Below are 20,199 nucleotides of genomic sequence, written 5' to 3'. Positions count from 1 at the left end.
AAACCTTTATTAACCATAAGAATGTTTGCTCAATTATATATATATATATATATATATATATATATATATAAAAAAATTGGGATCAGAATATTTATGAATTTGTATATTTTCTACTCTGTGTAGGTTAGTTTTATTCATGTTTTGTTTCTATTTAATCTTTAATAGGCCAGATATAAGTACCAAGATCTCAACTAAATGCTAATTTCTCTTTCCAAATGTTTCGGGCAGTTTCAAGCAAAGTATTGCATTTCAAGATGAAATCATAGAATTACAGAATGGTTTAGGTTGGAAGGGACTTCAAAGATCATCTAGTTCCAACCCCCCACCATAGGCAGGGACACCTCTCACTAGAATAGGTTGCTCAGGGCCTCATCTAACCTAGTCTTGAACACCTCCAGGGAGGGAGCATCCACAGCCTCCCTGGGCAACCTGTTCCAGTGTTTCACTACTCTCACTGTAAAGAACTTCTTCCTAATATCTAGTCTAAATCTCCCCTCTGGATCTTACTACCTTCTGAAACACTGCAGTGTTGTGCCTCTTCTGCCTCCTACCTAACTAGAAGCAAATCAGTCCAATACTACTGAGATCCCCTTAGTAAACACTTTACATGCCTTTTATTCTCTGAGAAGCTGTTTAGTTGACAGATCTCCCATTTGAATTTAGATTACCACTCCTAAGTACAGCAGAAGGTCTGGAGTATACCTTAAGGCAGCCCTAGCACATACTTAGCTGTGATTAATCTACTGCTTAGCAGATGTCAGTGGTACTACTAAAAGTCAAACAGTCACCCATACTTGTAAGCTCAGATATTTCTACCTCAAGCTAGAGACCGCTGTTTATTGTTTTCAGATGCAAACAGATGTTCTAAAAGAAGATCCATTTAAAAAAAAAAAGAAAATATACTTAATAAAATGAATCCTCATGCCCTTATACCTTAGAAATTAAGAACAAATATTTGTTCTTTTTTTCTTTTATGTCTTGTAATAACAGAGGTATTAAGGACACAAAAGGGGCAGTAGTGAAGTTACAGTGACGACTATAAAACAGAGAAGTTGGAGAGTCAATGGATTAAGTGTAATCTTTTTAAAAAGAATGTGATAAACAGAGTAATACATTTTATGCATATTCCTTGAAAGGAAGCATTAGCTACTTATGATCATACATTTTTCTTTCCTGCCATTCACCTCTCCAGAGGGATATTGATTTTCTACATAAGGATTCCTGAGATTTTTAAGCTGAAAGTCTATAATTAAGCAGCTGAAGAGTTCATCTGACAACTGCATTACTAGTGAAGAGAAATTCAAATGAAACATGTGCCTGATAAAAGGAGATGTAGAACTCCATGTGGTGTGATAGATCAGTATCATTTCTCCTGGGAAGGTCTAGCCAAGCGCTCCTTCATTGAAGGAGGCTTCATGTAAAACTGAAGTGTCAGGTGCAAACTGAAAGTGCCTGAGTAGTATCTCTTCTCTTCCAACAGAAGCAGATGCTTCGAAGAGCTGTATGTTAGTACTTCATCAAAGAAAACAAAGAAGAAAAAAAAAAAAAAGCTTCCTGAGCACTTCATTTTGCTGGGGGACTCTCTTTTGAGGTGCCCCAGACCTTTGCGGCTGAATCTTTGCTGGTGTCAAGGCAGCAGCAACACTTCCTTCCTCCCACTTCATCTTATCCCTCTGCCCATGTGCAAAGAAACCTTAAAGACTGATTGTCCCAGTGAATCCAGCTGACTTACACTGGGTATTGAGTCCTACAGGATTATATTCTATTAAGGGTAGTAATTAAAGGCACTCAGAGTATTGCCAATCTATTTTCATTGACTTAGATTAATAAAGTGCTGCCTGAAATATAAGTCTCTGTGTTTAAAATATAATTGGCCCTATTTCTGCCAACATTTTTCACTTCTGACAGTGGCCCTTGCTTTATCATCAGGCTCAGTGAAGTAAGTAGAGCCAGCTGCATAGTTAAGATACTTGTAAATTGAAGTATGATCCCAGTTTTAATCTGCTATAGAATAAAGAAACTAATTTCCACTGACTCACTGTGAGACAGAGCCAGGTGTTGTGCAAAACAGCAACAATTTAGTGAAGGAGAAGAATTCCATAAAATAGTCAAGCTATTTACATTAATAACAAAGAAAAAAACAAGTAGAGACCTCGAAAGCCCAGATCCCTGTAATAATACTGTTTTGAGTTGACTGTATATGAATGTGCCAGAATGCATAATTCGAATTTGAAAAGTAGTGTGACCTTTCAACACTCCTTTGCCCTACAGATGAGACTCAGTAAGCTGAATGTGAGTGTTTGCGCCTTTAGCCTTGTTAAACCCCAAGGGCAATGAACTACTGTGTGAAACTGAGAGCTGCACATTTATTACTGTATCACACCATGCATACTGAACAAGAAAGTGAAGGCAGAGAAGGTGGAAAAAGGTTTAGGTACAACCACAGAAACACTCTTGGTATTTTTTTTAAGACAGCTGCACTGCAACAACAGAAGTGTTTCACTTGCAGAGAGGCCATTACAGATGAGTTAAGGGTGAAATTATCCCTAGAGAGACATTTTTGCACTGGGAAACTGAATCACAAAAATGAAAACATCCTGTGAGCACATTCAAATTTGAGACATTTCTGGTGGTACCCAAGTATCCCTGAGCTCTCTCTTGTTCCTTGACAATATGCCAGACAGAGACCTGAAATGCCTGGGCTTTTAGTGCCTAGCTACCCTACAGAGCTATTTTATTCAGGATGTTGGATCTCACAGGCATTTTAGCTCATCAGCTCCAAGCACTTCCAGACCTTTTTGTTCCAGATTGCTTTGGCTAAGCAACTGTTGTAAAAGGGCACCAGGACTCTGAGTGATTTCAGGATTAAGAGGATATTATTTTATTTTTAACATCTAGATGTCCCAGCAGAGGATTATGTCAAAATAAAATACTGCTGATTTCTTGATCTGTGGAAAAAAAGCAAGGTTAAGATTTGTATGTCCCCTTTGCTTTATTAAAGATAAGAAATCTCTCCATCAAAAATCTCAAACTGGGAAAGGGACAGAAAGTCTATTTCCCAACCAACTCTATTTAAAATGGTACACACAATTTTCTGAAGTCAAGGAATAAAGCCAGAAACTTAAATTTTTATGCTCACAATGAACTTTTTCATACAAAGGCTGGCTTTAAGGAAGAAAGTAAAATCCCATTTCTTATACATAGATAATAATGTTAAAACTCCATGAAAAAGAAAGACATGGAATAGGCACACATTTTTAAAAGCATGAGTAGCTACGTCTATACTAAATAAAACCACTCCACAAGTGAGATAAAGCTCTTGTCCCTGATCATCCACTCTGCTTAACAGTGGGCATTTTTGGCTCCCTACTTCAGATTTGCCTTAGCACTCTCTAAGACAACACCCTCAAGTCACTATGTGAAAGACAAAAAGCATCAGTGATAACTCTCATTAAGTGACACGGACAAGACTGTGCCAGGTTTGTCTCACTCCTCTCTACATAGTCCTCTGACTTGTGCCACTGATTTGCACTTGCCAACACCAGCATTGCACAGATCAAGGAACAGCATATTCACCTCTCAACTCCACACTTCAGGAGCCCCTCATGTTATTTCATACTCTTTGATTTGGGCAAATACAGGAAACATGAACTACTATGTTTGAGTGTCAACAAGGACACTACATAAGGCCCAGAGGATGCTCACAGCCATGTAGTAAGGACATGGGCAGGCTGTGCCCTTTGCCTCAAGGGCAAGGAAGATCCCTGACCATGTGAAAACATGTCAGCTTTTAATATACACAGTTTTCTGCATATTTGCTCCTGGGTTCAGAGTCAAACAAAAGGAATAATAATAAAAAGAAGTCTTCTGCTTCTAGAGTGTATATTATTTGAAAGAGTGACCTGTCCACATCACATAAATGTTCAGTACTAAAGTATATACAGTGAAGAAAAGACAACTTTGCATCACTACCAAATTGTGGTACCTACTTTGATTTAGTCTGTTATATTCACATCACACACAGATTTTCCCTCACTGAAAATAAATCTAAGTTTCATAAAGGAAATCATTTAAGTCTAACTCTTTAGCAGCATATAATAATCACCATGAAAAGATACAGGAAATAGTAGATGATAAAAATGCAAGAATATGAGTAGCAGTTGTGTAAAATTAGTATCTATTACAGGTAGCTTAGGTTACCTTAGCTTTAGTCAGGTTAAGCTGAAGCAAAAGGAATAGAAAACATTGGAGATGTAACAGAGATTTATTGGGCTTTTTCATCTTTCATTTGTGGATGAAATGGCTTTAGTGACAAGTACCCAGGGAATCTAAATTTTATCTTGTTTTAATAATGGTAAAAAAGTACAATCAATCTCATAATTTTATATAGCTTAATACATCTCTAATGTATAATGAAAGCCTGACAGCTCAGTTGCATTCTTCCAGTCACAAACCTTGAATCCATGTTTATGCAGAGGTTCTCATGGAGGTGTGCAAGTTACTCAACTGAGATAGCCCAAAAAATCCTACCTAGCCAGTAGGATTAGAGACTAATGAAAGAATGGATTAGAAAGTTTAAAACAATGTTTGTTCTAGAAGTTATATATTCCCCTTTCTTGTTTTACTTTGATTTTCATTCCGTAAGCACACAATCATTATTTGCTTCCAGTTCATGTATCTCTGTAGCATATGGATTTGTCACATCATACTAGCACACCATTGTTCTTCACTACATAACTAAGTTCTCAGATAAAATTCTTTCCCTCTACTACTGCCAGTGTATACTGATCCAAGCACTTTAGGGTTCTCAGCAGTGCAAGATGGGCTGAATCAAGGAACTAATGAATGGTAACAGCTATTACAGACATCCTCAGCCAAAATCTGTAGTTGCAAGTAACACAGAACTAACACAGAGGCAGAATAAGAGAAGAAAAAGTCAAAGCAAACATCCTTGTTAATCTTCATTGCTCCACCAAAAAAAAAAACCCAAAACAACAACGACAACAAAAAACCCACAACTAAACGCACACACACACACAAAACAACAACAACAACAACAAAACACAACAAAAAAACCCACCACACACAAAAAAAAAACCCCAAACAACCAAACCAACCAAACCCAAAGCCAAACAAACCAGAACTACATTTTGGACTGTAATTGAAAACTTCACCATGTATGTCACAGTGTACACACAAGTGAGCCAGGGTCCTCTGGTTAGACTTCCCACCCGAACAGCACTGGCTAGAGACTGACAGAAGTGCTTTCACACAACAGCATGTCAAGTGCATGGTGGACACCAGAGAAGGAAGCCCCTTGGCATTGCACATTGCTCTTCGTTTCACTGCACAGCAGCATCCCTATTCAGATATACCCTCAGAAGTGTTTCTATGGGGAATGGTGCCACAGTGCTAGGTGTAGGACAATTAATTTTGCTTCAAGTCTTCTGCCAAGGTTTGTGTCTGAGGTCACAAGTTGGTCTCTTAAGTGGAGTTAAACTACAGGAAAATAAGCCAAGTGCAGCTCAGTTGTCAGTGCTGAAATGTAAGTACACAAAAATAGATTCTTTATCCTGCAGAACATGCCTTTCTACATTTGACCTTTCCAGTTGCCTATGTGGTGAGCATCAAAAAAATCCTATGCTTTTACTTGTCAGAAAAAAACACTTACTAAACTACCTTCTGAACCAAGGAATCCTGTATGCTTGGTATCGATGTACATCATTTGGTGTAAACTGAAAGACTTGTGAGACCACAGCCCATTCTCTAAGGACATAATGCATGCAGAGATTAAAGCATCAGATCTTAAATTTCTATTAGTGTGTTATTAAAGAATGTGACAGGCTTATTTCCTCCCTAGTTTATGTAAGGAATGAAAAATGGCAAACCCAATAAAATCCTATTTTGTGGCCAGCCATTACCATGATTTACAGTGAATGTGTACAGTGCCTGATTTATGCCAACATCGCGTTACTGCCTTTCTGCAAAATACAGACAATTAGCAAGCGATTTGCGCTTTTGCAAGCACAGGGGAAAGAAGATCATAATCTTTTCTCATGCCAGTTTCCATTCCAGCATGCTCAAACCTCAAACAATGAAAACCAATCTGGTCATGTGTGCTTCAAAACTCTGTAATTTTTTGTCATGTTTAATTAGGAACACAGACAACAACCCTGAATGAACACACTTGCCAGCCATGAGGCAGATGGGGCTACACAAGGCCTGACAGCGGCTGGTCTCTCATCACTTTCATAGAATCATAGAACCAACCAGGTTGGAAGAGACCTCCAAGATCATCCAGTCCAACCTAGCACCCAGCCCTATCCAGTCAACTAGACCATGGCACTAAGTGCCTCATCCAGTCTTTTCTTGAAAACCCCCAGGGACAGTGCCTCCACCACCTCCCTGGGCAGCCCATTCCAATGGGAAATCACTCTCTCTGGGAAGAACTTCTTCCTAATATCCAGCCTATACCTACCCTGGCACAACTTTTAAAAGGTGTGACTCACCATGCCTTTATGAAGAAAAAAAGGGGAAAAAAAACCCCAACTAACCAACCAAAAAAACTCCACAAAACCGAAGTGAGGAAACAAACAAACAAACAAACAAACAAACAAAACCTAACCCAAAACCACACACAAAACCCCCTCAAAAAATAAATGGAAACAAACCAAAACCAATCAACCAACCAACAAAATTTGTGACGCTGAAATTACAAACCTTGTAGCTATACACAAAGAAAAAGTGTTAGCTATGTCCTTTGTTTCTTAGGGTCTCACATTTTTCTCCACTGTTACAGGAAACACTGGATTTGGGGCCCTTGGGAGAGACTCCTTCAATAAAAACTGGTATCAACACAAAACCAAAATACTGTTGCTGTTGAAAGCAGTGAACCCCAAAAATCAATACTATATTTATAGTGTCTTCATGACAGCTACATAACAATTGTTTCACCTCCTGGGGAAACCCTAATAGTTATGAAAGAATACAAGAATAAGCTAGCTCTTTATAAATTAAATGTGCTCATAAATCTTCCTCTGAGCTAATCACAGCAACTTTTTATTCCAGTAAAGCTTACCACTTGGAAGAAAAGAAAAAACACATGTAATCTAGCAGGAATAACCAGTGCACTCTTGAACAGAAATGTAACAATAGAATTGTCTCCAATGTGAGATGCTGGCACTCGAAAAACTTCTTAGGAATGTGAACAGAAGTTATTTCTAAAGTCTTCATGAAGTAACACCAAAGCTCGGTGTCTGAGTGCTACAGATTTTGTCTCAACAGTTGCATTAAAACATGTTATATTCTATGTTGTGACCCGATGTTGAATTCTAATGTCACAATCCTTAATTATAGCATTATCTGAAAAGAAATGAAATTAAATACTATTAAAAAAAATAATTGATTGATACAACATAAAGAGGAATAACCTCATGCACCGGTACAGGTTAGGAGTTGATGTCCTGGAGAGTAGCTCAACAGAGAAGGACCTTAGAGTCCTGCTTGATAAGTTATCCATGAGACAGCAATGTGCCCTGGGGGCCAAGAAGGCCAGCAGTATACTTGGGTGCATTAAAAGAGCACGTCCAGCATGTGAAGGGAGGTCCTCCTCCCTATCTATTTGGTCCTAGTTAGACCGCATCTGGAATATTATGTCCTCTCTGGGGGGTCCCCAATTCAAATGGGATAGGGAACTACTTGAGAGCGTTCATCAAAGAGCTACAAGCATGGTTAAGGGACTGAAGCATCCCTCTCACAAGGAAAGACTGGGAGACCTGGGGAGTTTTAGTGTGGAGAAGGCTGAGACGGGACCTTATCAATGTCTGCAAATATCCAAAGGGTGACTGTCAGGAGGATGAAGCCAGTCTCTTTTCAGTGATACCCAGCGATAGGAAGAAGGGCAATGGAAGTAAACTCAGTCAGGAAATTCCATCTTAACATGAGAAAACCCATACTGTGAGGGTAACAGAGCACCTGAAGAGGTTGCACAGAGAAGTTGCGGGGTTCCATTCCCCAGAGATCTTCAAAAGGTGCTGGATGCATTTGTGTGTGAGTTGGCTTAAGTGATGCTGTTCTGAAGGGGAGTTGGACTTGATCTCTGGAGGTCCCACCCAAGCCCTAGCATTCTATGATTTTATGATTATATCCTCTTTTTAAGATGAAAGTGTTTCTTTGTTTTGCTGTAATACAACAATTTACCTCTTTTAATACGACTCATCTCACATGTTTGCAGATAAGAAAAATTGTCTACTTTGGGAAAGATATCCTTGGGTGTGACTTTATGCACTACAGAGGGAAAGGATATAAAAAAATTAGACTAAATAGATGTTGAAAATGCCTTAGATTCTCCCAGTTCTCAATACTACACAGATAACTGGATAGATGTGACAGAAAACATCTATCCATTCATATGGTAATTTGACCTCCCTTTGCTTGTGAATTATATATAATCATTATAACTTTGCAGCAAGGTTTAAAGAGGAAAGCTAATTTTTTTATCACTCTTTCTTTATACCACCAGAAGCTGGAATTAAACATACAAATGAAGACTCAAAGAGAAGAAATAAAATCTATCAACACAGAGTGAGAAAATAACAGGATATGGTTGACTAATGGGTATAGATGACTGTCTGAGCAAAGATGAAGTTAGAGTCAAACGCATTTGAAATTAAATCGACTCCCAGATGTATCACAGTATCACAGTATCATCAGGGTTGGAAGAGACCTCACAGATCATCAAGTCCAACCCTTTACCACAGAGCTCAAGGCTAGACCATGGCACCAAGTGCCACGTCCAACCTTGCCTTGAACAGCTCCAGGGATGGTGACTCCACCACCTCCCCGGGCAGCCCATTCCAGTGTCCAATGACTCTCTCAGTGAAGAACTTTCTCCTCACCTCCAGCCTAAATTTCCCCTGGTGTAGCTTGAGGCTGTGTCCTCTTGTTCTGGTGCTGGCCACCTGAGAGAAGACAGCAACCTCCTCCTGGCCACAACCACCCCTCAGGTAGTTGTAGACAGCAATAAGGTCACCCCTGAGCCTCCTCTTCTCCAGGCTAACCAATCCCAGCTCCCTCAGCCTCTCCTCGTAGGGCTGTGCTCAAGGCCTCTCACCAGCCTCGTCGCCCTTCTCTGGACACGCTCAAGCATCTCAATGTCCCTCCTAAACTGGGGGGCCCAGAACTGAACACAGGACTCAAGGTGTGGCCTAAGCAGTGCAGAGTACAGGGGCAGAATGACCTCCCTGCTCCTGCTGACCACACCATTCCTGATGCAGGCCAGGATGCCACTGGCTCTCTTGGCCACCTGGGCACACTGCTGGCTCATGTTCAGGTGGGTATCAATCAGTACCCCCAGATCCTTCTCTGTCTGGCTGCTCTCCAGCCACTCTGACCCTAGCCTGTATCTCTCCATGGGGGTGTTGTAGCCAAAGTGCAGCACCCTGCACTTGGAGCTATTGAACCCCATCCCATTGGACTCTGCCCATCTGTACAGGCGGTCAAGGTCCCGCTGCAGAGCCCTTCTGCCTTCCAACTCAGTCACATCTGCCCCCAGCTTGTGTCATCTGCAAACTTGCTGATGACTGACTCGATGCCCTCATCCAGATCATCTATGAAGATGTTAAAGAGGATGGGGCCCAGCTCAGATCCCTGAGGGACACCACTAGTGACAGCCGCCAGCTGGATGTGGCACCATTCACCACCACTCTCTGGGTCCGGCCCTCCAGCCAGTTCCTAATCCAGCACAACCAGGATATAAACGAGGATTAAGGAATCAGAAGTAATAAAAATCTACAATTCTTCTTTACTTTTTCTCTCATATATTGTTTGTGGAGGCAGGAGATTTCTAAACCACCATAGTTCATATCCAGAGCTTCAAAAAATATGCTACAGCTAAAATCTCAACACATAGAATTCAAAATTAGTTTCTTCAGGTTTATAATTGAGCTACAATGTTACATAGGGCCATTATTTCTTAAATAAGAGATTGAACCACTTTTTCTCCATCAGATTTGGTACTTCAAAGTCTGGAAGAGTAGCAAAAAAGAAAGGCCAATGCAACTCTCTGCAGCGTAACCCTGACTATCTCCATTCACCTACAAAGTGACAAGACTCAGAAAAGCTATGGGACGGGATAAAATAAATGGTTCTTCTATGACACATGGAAATCAGAAACCATGTGAAACTTTTCAAAAAGAAACAACAGAAGATGCTGTAAATGGAAGCAGCAAGCTGATTTTTCTGCCTGAGCACATATTTTGGTCACTAGTTAAAAGAGCAGTTTAAGAGGAATTAAGCATCAGTAGGTGTACCACAGGGTTGAGGACAAGGCAGACTGGTAAGGCCAACTTCTATCTCTTACAGGCTAGTGTTAAAACTTTCAATTTATTTATTTATTATTCATTTATCTATTTATATATTTATTGCCCTAAATAAATTCTGTCTCTACTTCCTACTCACTGTTCTCAAGCAGAAAGAAAAAAGCCAACCGCAACAGCAGTACTATCATGTCAGGTCTCAAGTCCATCTGCTCCAGAATGCCATGATACAGTGAGACCATGAGCTCTTTGCCCACTTTAATACACAGTCTGTTGCACTGAGCAAGAACTGCCTGGTTAGATGTGTATTACACTATTGTGAGAGTCTAAATCCTCTCTCTGGTTCATCAACAAAGATAAAGATTGCATCATCTCTCCATAATCAACAGAGATACAGATTGCCTTTGTTAACTTCTGGGACTCAGACTTGGGGCTTGGCCTAAAGCTCAGGGATGCAAATCAACAAACAACCCCTTCGAAACTCCTGGACCTCAGCCTGGCTGGAATGCCCAGGAGGCCTACATCTTATCTCAGCTACCCCCAAGGGAAAAGGTTTATGTGCATTCAGGGCATGGACAGGTGCAGCCAGGGAGGGGGCAGAGGCCCTCACCCCGGTGGCGCCGGACCCCTGCGAATGCATGAGAGTACACAGGAAGAGTTCCTGGGGAGCTGCAGCTGGACACTGAGCAGAAAGCTGTATAAAAAGCAGGAGGAATGCCTGCCAAAGGGTGGCACTCCCAGCAGACCACCAGTGGCACCTCCACCGGACCACCAGTGGCACCTCCACCAGACCACCAGTGGCACCTCCACCGGACCGCCAGTGGCACCTCCACCAGACCACCAGTGGCACCTCCACCAGACCACCAGTGGCACCTCCACCGGACCACCAGTGGCACCTCCACCAGACCACCAGTGGCACCTCCACCGGACCGCCAGTGGCATCTCCACCAGACCACCAGTGGCACCTCCACCGGACCGCCAGTGGCATCTCCACCAGACCACCAGTGGCACCTCCACCGGACCACCAGTGGCACCTCCACCAGACCACCAGTGGCACCTCCACCGGACCGCCAGTGGCACCTCCACCAGACCACTGAGGGCAGACTACCACCAGACCACCAGAGCTGCACACCACCCGAAGAATCTCTGACGACCGTCATAGAAGATCATCCCTGGGCCACGCACCCGTCGCTCTCTCTCTCTCCCCTCCATCTGCGACTGAGGGTAATATGATCACAGCTCTTCTCCTTCCCTGCTCCCTCTTCTCTTCTCCATCGTTCTCTTTATCTCTCTCTCTCCCCCTTCTCCCCTCTCTCCCTCTGTTTTGCCCAACCTTATCCTTTAATAAATAGTTCCATGGTGATATATGGTCTCATTTGCACCTTAATTTCACAACACGGAATCCATAAGAACTGGTCTTGCTCCTCTGGATAGAGATACTGTTAATCTCTGCTTCTCTGGACCTTGACAACTATGTGCCCTTATGTAATCCTGCTCTGCTTACTGTTCTTTTTATTGTTTTCTATGTCCTTCCTAAATTCCATAAAGAGCTGCTGAGCTTTGCTCAGGCACATCTCTCAATGAAGGAAGACTCTCAACAAGATGAGCCAAAATGAGATTCTCACACAATCAATCTGCAAACTGTTCTTGAAATAATATTCCAGAACTCTGCTTATCCTTGGGCAGGATTTCTGTGTGCAAGTGGGAGATAATGCAGAACGATGAGATCTCTTTAAAAAGTTTTACTGATTTTCATTAAACCAGTTCATATGAGTACTCTGGGCCCCTCAAGTGGAAGACTTTAATAATTTTGTGCCTTCTGTGCTACAGTGATTGCAATGCTAATCTCTGTAATTTTACATCTGGGACTCCACTTTTCAAAGTGTAAACAACTGACACTGACTTTATAAAATAGAGTATTTTCCTAGAGGGAATGCAATGGCAGAGTCATAGACATGCATCATAAGTCAAAAACTGGAGAAAAAACCCAAACAAACAGCAAATAAATTCTCCATTTCCTTCCCTTTTGCTGTAGAATATGCAACAAAAAAATACATGTGACTAATACTCAGTGAGGGAGAAAACTTTATGCCTTTCTACCTACAAGTGCCAGACATCACATCTCTAATGGAAAATTTAAAAGATAAAATAGAATTTTTGCAACTCCAGGAATGGAGTACCTGGCTTCATGAAAATAAGAAACAAGATCAGCATCAGTGAAAATATGGACACAGAGTGAAGAAGAGGCTAATGATTTATTTGTGTTTCTCCATATCTTAAAATCTGATGCACTGCCAAGATGTCTAACAGCTTCTGAAACCACAGGTTTTAATTCAGCTCTCCATTTTAAGTATTATTTTGCTTATCATCTCTGAAATGATCTCACTATTCAGGACAGCGTTTCCCTCCTCTGAGTGAGTCACATAAGGATGGCAGCCATGGCCCTCTGCAGAACTGTGGAGAGATTTTTGCTAACAGGACATGAAATGATAAACATGAGCAACCCGTGCTGGGTAGTGTCCTTGAGTCCATCTTGAGAGTTAAGATACCAGGTGCTGGGTAGCACCCCCGACATGCAGCTGCAGGGGGTGGAGTGCCAGCTGCATGTGGGCAGAGTTAACCAGCCCAAGGGGGCTGGGTTAGCCTGCCTAGGGGATGACCCTCAGAATGTTATTGTATATCACCCTATCCATGCCATGCTTGTAACCCTGGACCGACCAGAGCTATTTACATGTACCAATCCTAAACTAAGTTAGTTGTGCACACCTCTTGCAAGAAAGCATACAACTCGCTGCAGCACGGAACTAAGGTGGAAAATGACCATCTAACCGTATTGGTGAACCCAGAGTCGTTTTACCCAGGTGCTCCACCGGCACAGAACCAAACTGAATCATCCAGAAAAAAAGTCATTCTGGAGAAAAGAACAAACAACAACAGCAAAATCCAAAGAAAACCAACCAAACAAACAAAGAAAAAAAGCCCCAAACAAGCAAAAAAATCCCAAACCCTTCTATACCTTTAAAGAAAATAACCTGAGCAATTCCTAAGGTTCTTCAAGCTTGATAAATGGCAAGAGCTCTGAGATAATAGCGTAGTCTTGTTGTAATACTATTTAATGGCATTTGCTGCTAACATTTTTCATACAAGGATGCTATTAACTTGTAATTCCTTGAGAAGACAATCTTTTATGAAACCTGCATTATTGAAATCCTTGTGCCTTTTACCATTACACAGACTGCAGATTACTTTATAGGATCTATTAACGCCTTTGGTGACAAAATGCTACAGCACCTGGCTAAACTCAGAGAAGAAAAAGAGAAAAGGCAGACCTATAATTATTATCCCTGCAAAAAGAAAATGCAGGCTGTGTGCCAATTCTTGCATTAACTATCCCAAATCTATTAAGGTATTTCTTCCACTTCAATTAATTTAGATAGTACTGTTAATATAATGGCGTAATTGCCACACTCTTCATCTCGAGGTGCAATATCATTAATGCTACAATGCCCTACCATAAAAACTTCCTTATATCTTGCAAAAATATGAACTGCATATTTCTGTAAAATGTACCAAGCAGCTGAAGCTGGGATAATACACTTATTATGATTGCAGTGCTCCCACGTTTCTTCTGATATATCACACAGAGGGTTACAAAGGGATCTCAATCTGTGAGGCTAGAATATTGTGAGATAATGTTGGTTTCTTTTTTCCCCAAGCCAGAAAGTAACAGCATTATAATGGATGTAGTAACCTCTCTCAGAGTTGTATTACCATACCTACTCTTCGTACTTTTATAGAAGAACTGCTACATTTTTATTTACATACTGGTCACCCCTTCCTCCCATTTGAAACATGATGTATTTTAGCATTTCTTAATCTATCCCACTAATTATAGCATGGTCCTCTGACCAAAAAAAAAGGGGGGGGGGGGGGGAAAGGTCTGTATTTCAGTGACTATGTCATGACATGCTCTTTGGAAATGTATATCGTAGAATCATAGAATCACTCAGGGTTGGAAGGGACCACAAGGATCATCTAGTTCCAATGCCCCTGCCATGGGCAGGGACACCCTACCCTTGATCAGGCTGGACAGAGACTCATCCAGCCTGGCCTTAAACACCTCCAGGGATGGGGCCTCAACCACCTCTCTGGGCAACCCATTCCAGGCTCTCACCACTCTCATGCTGAACAACTTCCTCCTCATGTCCAGTCTGAACCTCCCCACCTCCAGCTTTGCTCCATTCCCCCTAGTCCTGTCACTACCTGATGTCCTGAAAAGTCCTTCCCCAGCTTTTTTGTAGGCCCCCTTCAGATATATATCACAGTAAATATATAAAATGCAAGATTTCAGCATTATGGTACCACAACAGGTTAGACAAGATCAGTTTTTGTTTCTTTCTCACTTCCACCATTTACAAAATTTAGGAATCTCTAATCTCAGTGCTTGAAAGGATTCCTGATCACTCAAGAAAGCACGGAGGGGATGGAGGAGACAGTATTGTGGAAAATGCTATTCCTTCCTCTATTTTTCCCTCTGGACAGTCAATTAAATAATCAACTTAGCCTTCTGTGCAGTCTTCCAGTCTAAATACAAAATGGCTGTAGATAGCACATATCTTCTCAATGCTACTTTGTTTGCCACGATGTATCACAGTATCACAGTATCATCAGGGTTGGAAGAGACCTCACAGATCATCAAGTCCAACCCTTTACCACAGAGCTCAAGGCCAGACCATGGCACCAAGTGCCACGTCCAATCCTGCCTTGAACAGCTCCAGGGACGGCGACTCCACCACCTCCCCAGGCAGCCCATTCCAGTGTCCAATGACTCTCTCAGTGAAGAACTTTCTCCTCATCTCCAGCCTAAATTTCCCCTGGTGCATCCTGAGGCTGTGTCCTCTCCTTCTGGTGCTGGCCACCTGAGAGAAGAGAGCAACCTCCTCCTGGCCACAACCACCCCTCAGGTAGTTGTAGACAGCAATAAGGTCACCTCTGAGTCTCCTCTTCTCCAGGCTAAACAACCCCAGCTCCCTCAGCCTCTCCTCGTAGGGCTGTGCTCAAGGCCTCTCACCAGCCTCGTCGCCCTTCTCTGGACATGCTCAAGGATCTCAATATCCCTCCTAAACTGGGGGGCCCAGAACTGAACACAGGACTCCAGGTGTGGTCTAACCAGTGCAGAGTACAGGGGCAGAATGACCTCCCTGCTCCTGCTGACCACACCATTCCTGATGCAGGCCAGGATGCCACTGGCTCTCTTGTCTTCAAGATGTCTTCAAACCCATCAGGCAGGTTGGTGAAATTGCAACTAGTTTTTTATAAAAGTTGAGTAAAACAACACAAGTAAGCAGAAGCTGAAGCCACATGGTGCAGACTTCACCCATGCAGCTATCTGTATGTTGTAGGCAATGGCTGCTTTCAGGCAAAAAAAGTCTAAGAAAATTGTATCTCCTGTGTATTATGAGTAGCACTTATTTCAAGATCCTGCTCTTTTGCTTAAAGTGATGGCAATGGATAGTGCTGCTCAGGGACCAGATATGCTCTGTTACTTCACTTTAATGGCTTATAATCAAAGGAAAGTTTTTTCTGTATTGCACTTGCGCAGCACTAAGCAGAGTACTAAAGTGTGATTCATCAAAGGGTTTTTACTGGCCCACTCAGCACTCAACCAGAAGATTTCCCATTTGGGCTTCAAGTGTTCTGAAAGTTTTGACAAATCATGTAAGGCACACAACCTAAATTCCTTACAACTAATCAAATGCAAACCACATCCACTTTAACTCTGTATGAGAGCCTTTATTCAGACATTTACTGCTTTAGTTTTGGTTTTGTTTTCCTGTTTCACACCTTTAGTTAATTCATCTGAACATTTTAGAGAATTGCTTTGTGGAGGACACCAATGCACTCACTCTTTTCTCATCAATCATCATTAAATCATTTCAATTAGTGTCCTAAGAGTATTCAAACTTCACAATGCCAAACTTCTCACAGAGTCTTTCAGAACATTCATTTTGGAATAACTGCACTACACCTTAAACCAGTCAGGATGAACATCACTGCAGTAGCAGTAGTAGTGATCGTGGTGGTAGTATTCAAGGAAACTTTAAAATGTGGTGTAGAATTACAAGCAGAAGTTGATTCCTGAGATAACTCTGCAAACTGCAACAGAAATGTATTACTGTGGACTTAGGTGTCCACAGATGAAGAAGCAAAAAGTATTAAAACACCAGGATTGAAAATGAGGAAGAAATGTTTGCACGGATGCCTTATTTAGACAGGTAGATGTGTGTTGGCTTCATTACAAACATAACCTTCAGCCACATTTGTTGGTTTTCCTAGAACATAACATTTTCAAACCATAAAGTGAGTGCCTATACAGATATGCTGTTTGTTCTAACTGTTTAGGGCTTAAGTATGAAGAATCACAGAATCAACCAGGGAGGAAAAGATCTTCGAGATCATTGAGTCAAACCTATCACCTAACACCTTCTAATTAACTAAACCATGGCACTAAATGCCTCACCCAGTCTCCTTTTTAAACACCTCCAGGGATGGTGACTCCACCACCTCCATGGGCAGCCCATTGCAATGCAAAATACTCTTTCTGTGAAGAGCTTCTTCCTAATGTCCAGCCTAAAGTTGACCTGGAGCAGTTTGAGGCTGTGTCCTCTTGTTCTGTCACTGGTTGCCTGGGAGAAGAGACTGACCCCCACCTGGCTACAACCTCCTTTCAGGTAGTTGCAGAGAGCAATAAGGTCTCCCCTGAGGCTTCCCTTCTTGGGGGAGAGAATAAAGATGGTAAAGATCTCCTCCTGCTTCCTTCAGGCTTTCTATAGTTGTATAGAGTTTCTCCCCCATCTGTTTTCCCTTTGTTGTTTTGCTCTCTCATCATCAGTGCTTTCAAGCTTGATAGAAGAGGAATCCACCACAAGCCTTAGAACAGTTTGCACTACCAATAGCATAGAGTTGCTTACCTGTTTAACAGCATACAGGAGGCGGCCGTAGCAGTACATCATGACCATCACAGGGATGGCCAAGCAGAATATGAAAAGACAGATGATGTAGGATGTGGACTCGGCTGACTCTGAAGACCAGCGTACCGAGCAGCTTGTACCCACACCTTCTACCCCGTAGCTGCTCCAGCCAATGAGAGGTGGCACAGTCCAGATCAGAGAATAAATCCATGAACCACCAACTGCCAGCAGCGCCTTTCGGTAGTCATCACTGCGCTTATTGCACAGAGTGAGAGTGCTGTAGCGTTCATAGGACAGGACAGCCAGGGAGATCAGGGATACAATGCCTGCAATGAAACAGAATTTAAATGCTTACTTTCATGACTTTGTGCAGTATCCATTCTAAATCCCATAAAATCAGATGCTTTTCTCATTATTACATATTTGAAGCAACAGTGAAAACTATTTCTGTTATACTCTATGCTTAAATCTCTACTGGGCCTGGCTGTGTCCATCATGTCAAATTTTATTTCACTCATATTTATCTTATGTTGGAAGATTTTCACACTTTAGACCTATTCTGTTCTAGGCAGGTTTTCAGAAATAGCTGATGTAGTATTACTCAGGGGAAAGTAATTTTCTACATGAAATGTTAAAATGTTGAAAGATTCCCTTGCTAAGAAATAGTCAGTTTTTAACATCCATGAGCATTTTCAAATATTGAATATATACATATAGAAAGCTTCATATTCAAGATTTGGTGCCCCCAGAAGAAAGCATTTCTGTCTGAACAGCTAGATATAGCTTCAGTTCAACCCACTTGTACATGGAAACCACTGACAATCCTTGTGGCAGGTTGTGTTTTATGCACATATAAATCACATAATCAGTGAAAAAGTGATTTAGGCTATTATTGAGCTCTAGGTGTTGGAGATGAATTATATCCTCCAGTGGAAGATTGAAAATGGGTTGATTGAAATGGGTTGTAGGAGATTTCTACTCTCCCTGTCAGGGTTTGGGGTCTTGACTCCCTCTGCAAAACTTGTGTTGATTTGCATGGTATGTTCTCAGTCATGACCCACTGGGGAATTTTTGCCATTTCCTGGGTTTTATCTCCTTGTAGCTTCCTTACAGTTCTTGCTGATACTACACTGGGTAGCACTTGCCAGGTTTTATGACAGAAAGAACTTGTTGGAACAAATTTAACAGCATCTTTTCCCATTGGTTACACTTCTCTCTTTTTGGTCCTATAGGATGAAAAACCTGAATATACCTATGTGTATGTATGTCTCTTCCCAGGAATTCTTATTCTTGATACTTGCCATTAGTAAATTCTGCAGCAGCACTGAAATCCAGCCTGGTAAAAGTCTATGTGTTTGAATCTATGTGATTTTGTACCTATTTTCAGCAAACCTATTAAAAGAAAAGATGATCCTCAGGGAACTTATAGATGTTATCTCTTTTTTTGCTCCCATTTAACTGTCAGTTTCTCCTATACACCTTCACAAGTGCAGGACAGAGGTGAGCTAGAGACTCCTCTGGGGATAGACCTAGTCTATCCCATGCCTAGGCAAAATATCTTACATACATACCCACACAGGACAGGACACAGCAGGATATTCTCCCCAGGTGCAGCATTTTCCTCCTCTTTCCCCCACGGCTCAGTCACTCATTTCCTCACTAGCTAGATGCAGCTATTCCTGCCATCCTGTCAACAATTTGTAGTTACTTTGTGCAGAGCCGGGTACAGCAAAGGACCCAGGGGTAATGCCAGCACTGCTTGCTGTAATAGGATGCATTATTTCTCAGGGGAAGGGAAGGCAAAAGAGTGTGAGAAGGTGGCAACATTTGATGAAGAAAACATCTTTCTCGCTACAAGAGCTACTAGATTATTTTCTCTATATTACTGGGAAGTCAGACCTAAAGCAGATACACTTAGAGCTGCAAACTTACACAGCTTCACTAATTCAGCTGAATTGTATTCTAAGGCGAGGCTATTTTAGAGGCAATGGAGACTTTCTGATCATCCCTAATCTAATCTGATTTCCTACATAACACAGCTCTTGAAAGCCCTTGGTCATAACATCTGCATTATACATGACTCAATACAGAAAAAAAAACCAAAACACAGTGGTTTCTGAACTACTGATTCAGGAAGGAAGAATCTACCATGCTCTTCTCACTTCCAGTCCATATATATTTATCTTCACTTAATTAGCATTCCCTCTTTCCATGCTTTTTTCTGCTTGACTAAAGAGATTTTTGCTATCAGAATAATTTAGTTTACTTAGGTACTTATGGAAAAAAAATCCAGATTTTATATATGAAACTTAGGCCTAGTCATGCATTTCTGACTAGACCATTGTGGACTACGAGCAAATAGTCTCATGAACAAGAAATTTCTTCCCTCCCAGCTGGCTGCTCCACAGCAAGGTTATATAATTCCTCCTTTACCTCTGATGGCAACTGGGGGGAACAATGTCCCTCTATTTTGTCGATATGGCAGCTGCACTTCTGTTGAGAATACTCAACAGTCCTAAGGGTGTGGTGTTGCTTAGAAAACCCTAATGGGGTATTCAAAGACCCTTAGCTAAGGTCCTGTTTTTTGTGTGCCTGCTTTAGCCATCAGGCTCTCAGGTCAAGTCTGGCTGCCAGCTCTACCTGCTCTTCCCTGTGGCTGTGCCGCTGCAGAGCAGCTTCTCATGGTTTATATCATCAGAATTTGCACCATCTATGCACACTTCTTCATATTTTTGCCTATTGCCTAATATGACAAGCTCAGCTTTTCTCATGCTGCTATTTAGGATGGACAGCTTCATTTAGTGGAACTGAAGATCCCTGGCCATGAATGCATTATTGCTTGCTTTGAGCCAAAGAAGTGCCCTGTCTTTAAGTGGCAAAGAATTAATGCTCAATTATTAAATTAGGGACAT

The 20,199-nt window shown here is 41.7% G+C and overlaps 1 protein-coding gene across 1 annotated transcript in view; it reads right to left on the bottom strand.

Moving 5' to 3' along the window:
* LOC135175482 (pinopsin-like) overlaps positions 1-20,199 on the bottom strand; it is a 96,965-nt gene that overhangs the window by 51,546 nt on the left and 25,220 nt on the right. Inside the window, exon 2 of the mRNA XM_064143647.1 lies at positions 17,288-17,613. Within this exon, the coding sequence (XP_063999717.1) occupies positions 17,288-17,613 (326 nt within the window). The remainder of the gene's footprint in view (positions 1-17,287; positions 17,614-20,199) is intronic.

This window comes from Pogoniulus pusillus, chromosome 5 (genome assembly GCF_015220805.1).
Source record: "Pogoniulus pusillus isolate bPogPus1 chromosome 5, bPogPus1.pri, whole genome shotgun sequence".
Lineage (NCBI taxonomy): Eukaryota > Metazoa > Chordata > Aves > Piciformes > Lybiidae > Pogoniulus > Pogoniulus pusillus.
This window is presented reverse-complemented; position numbering and strand designations above follow the sequence as displayed.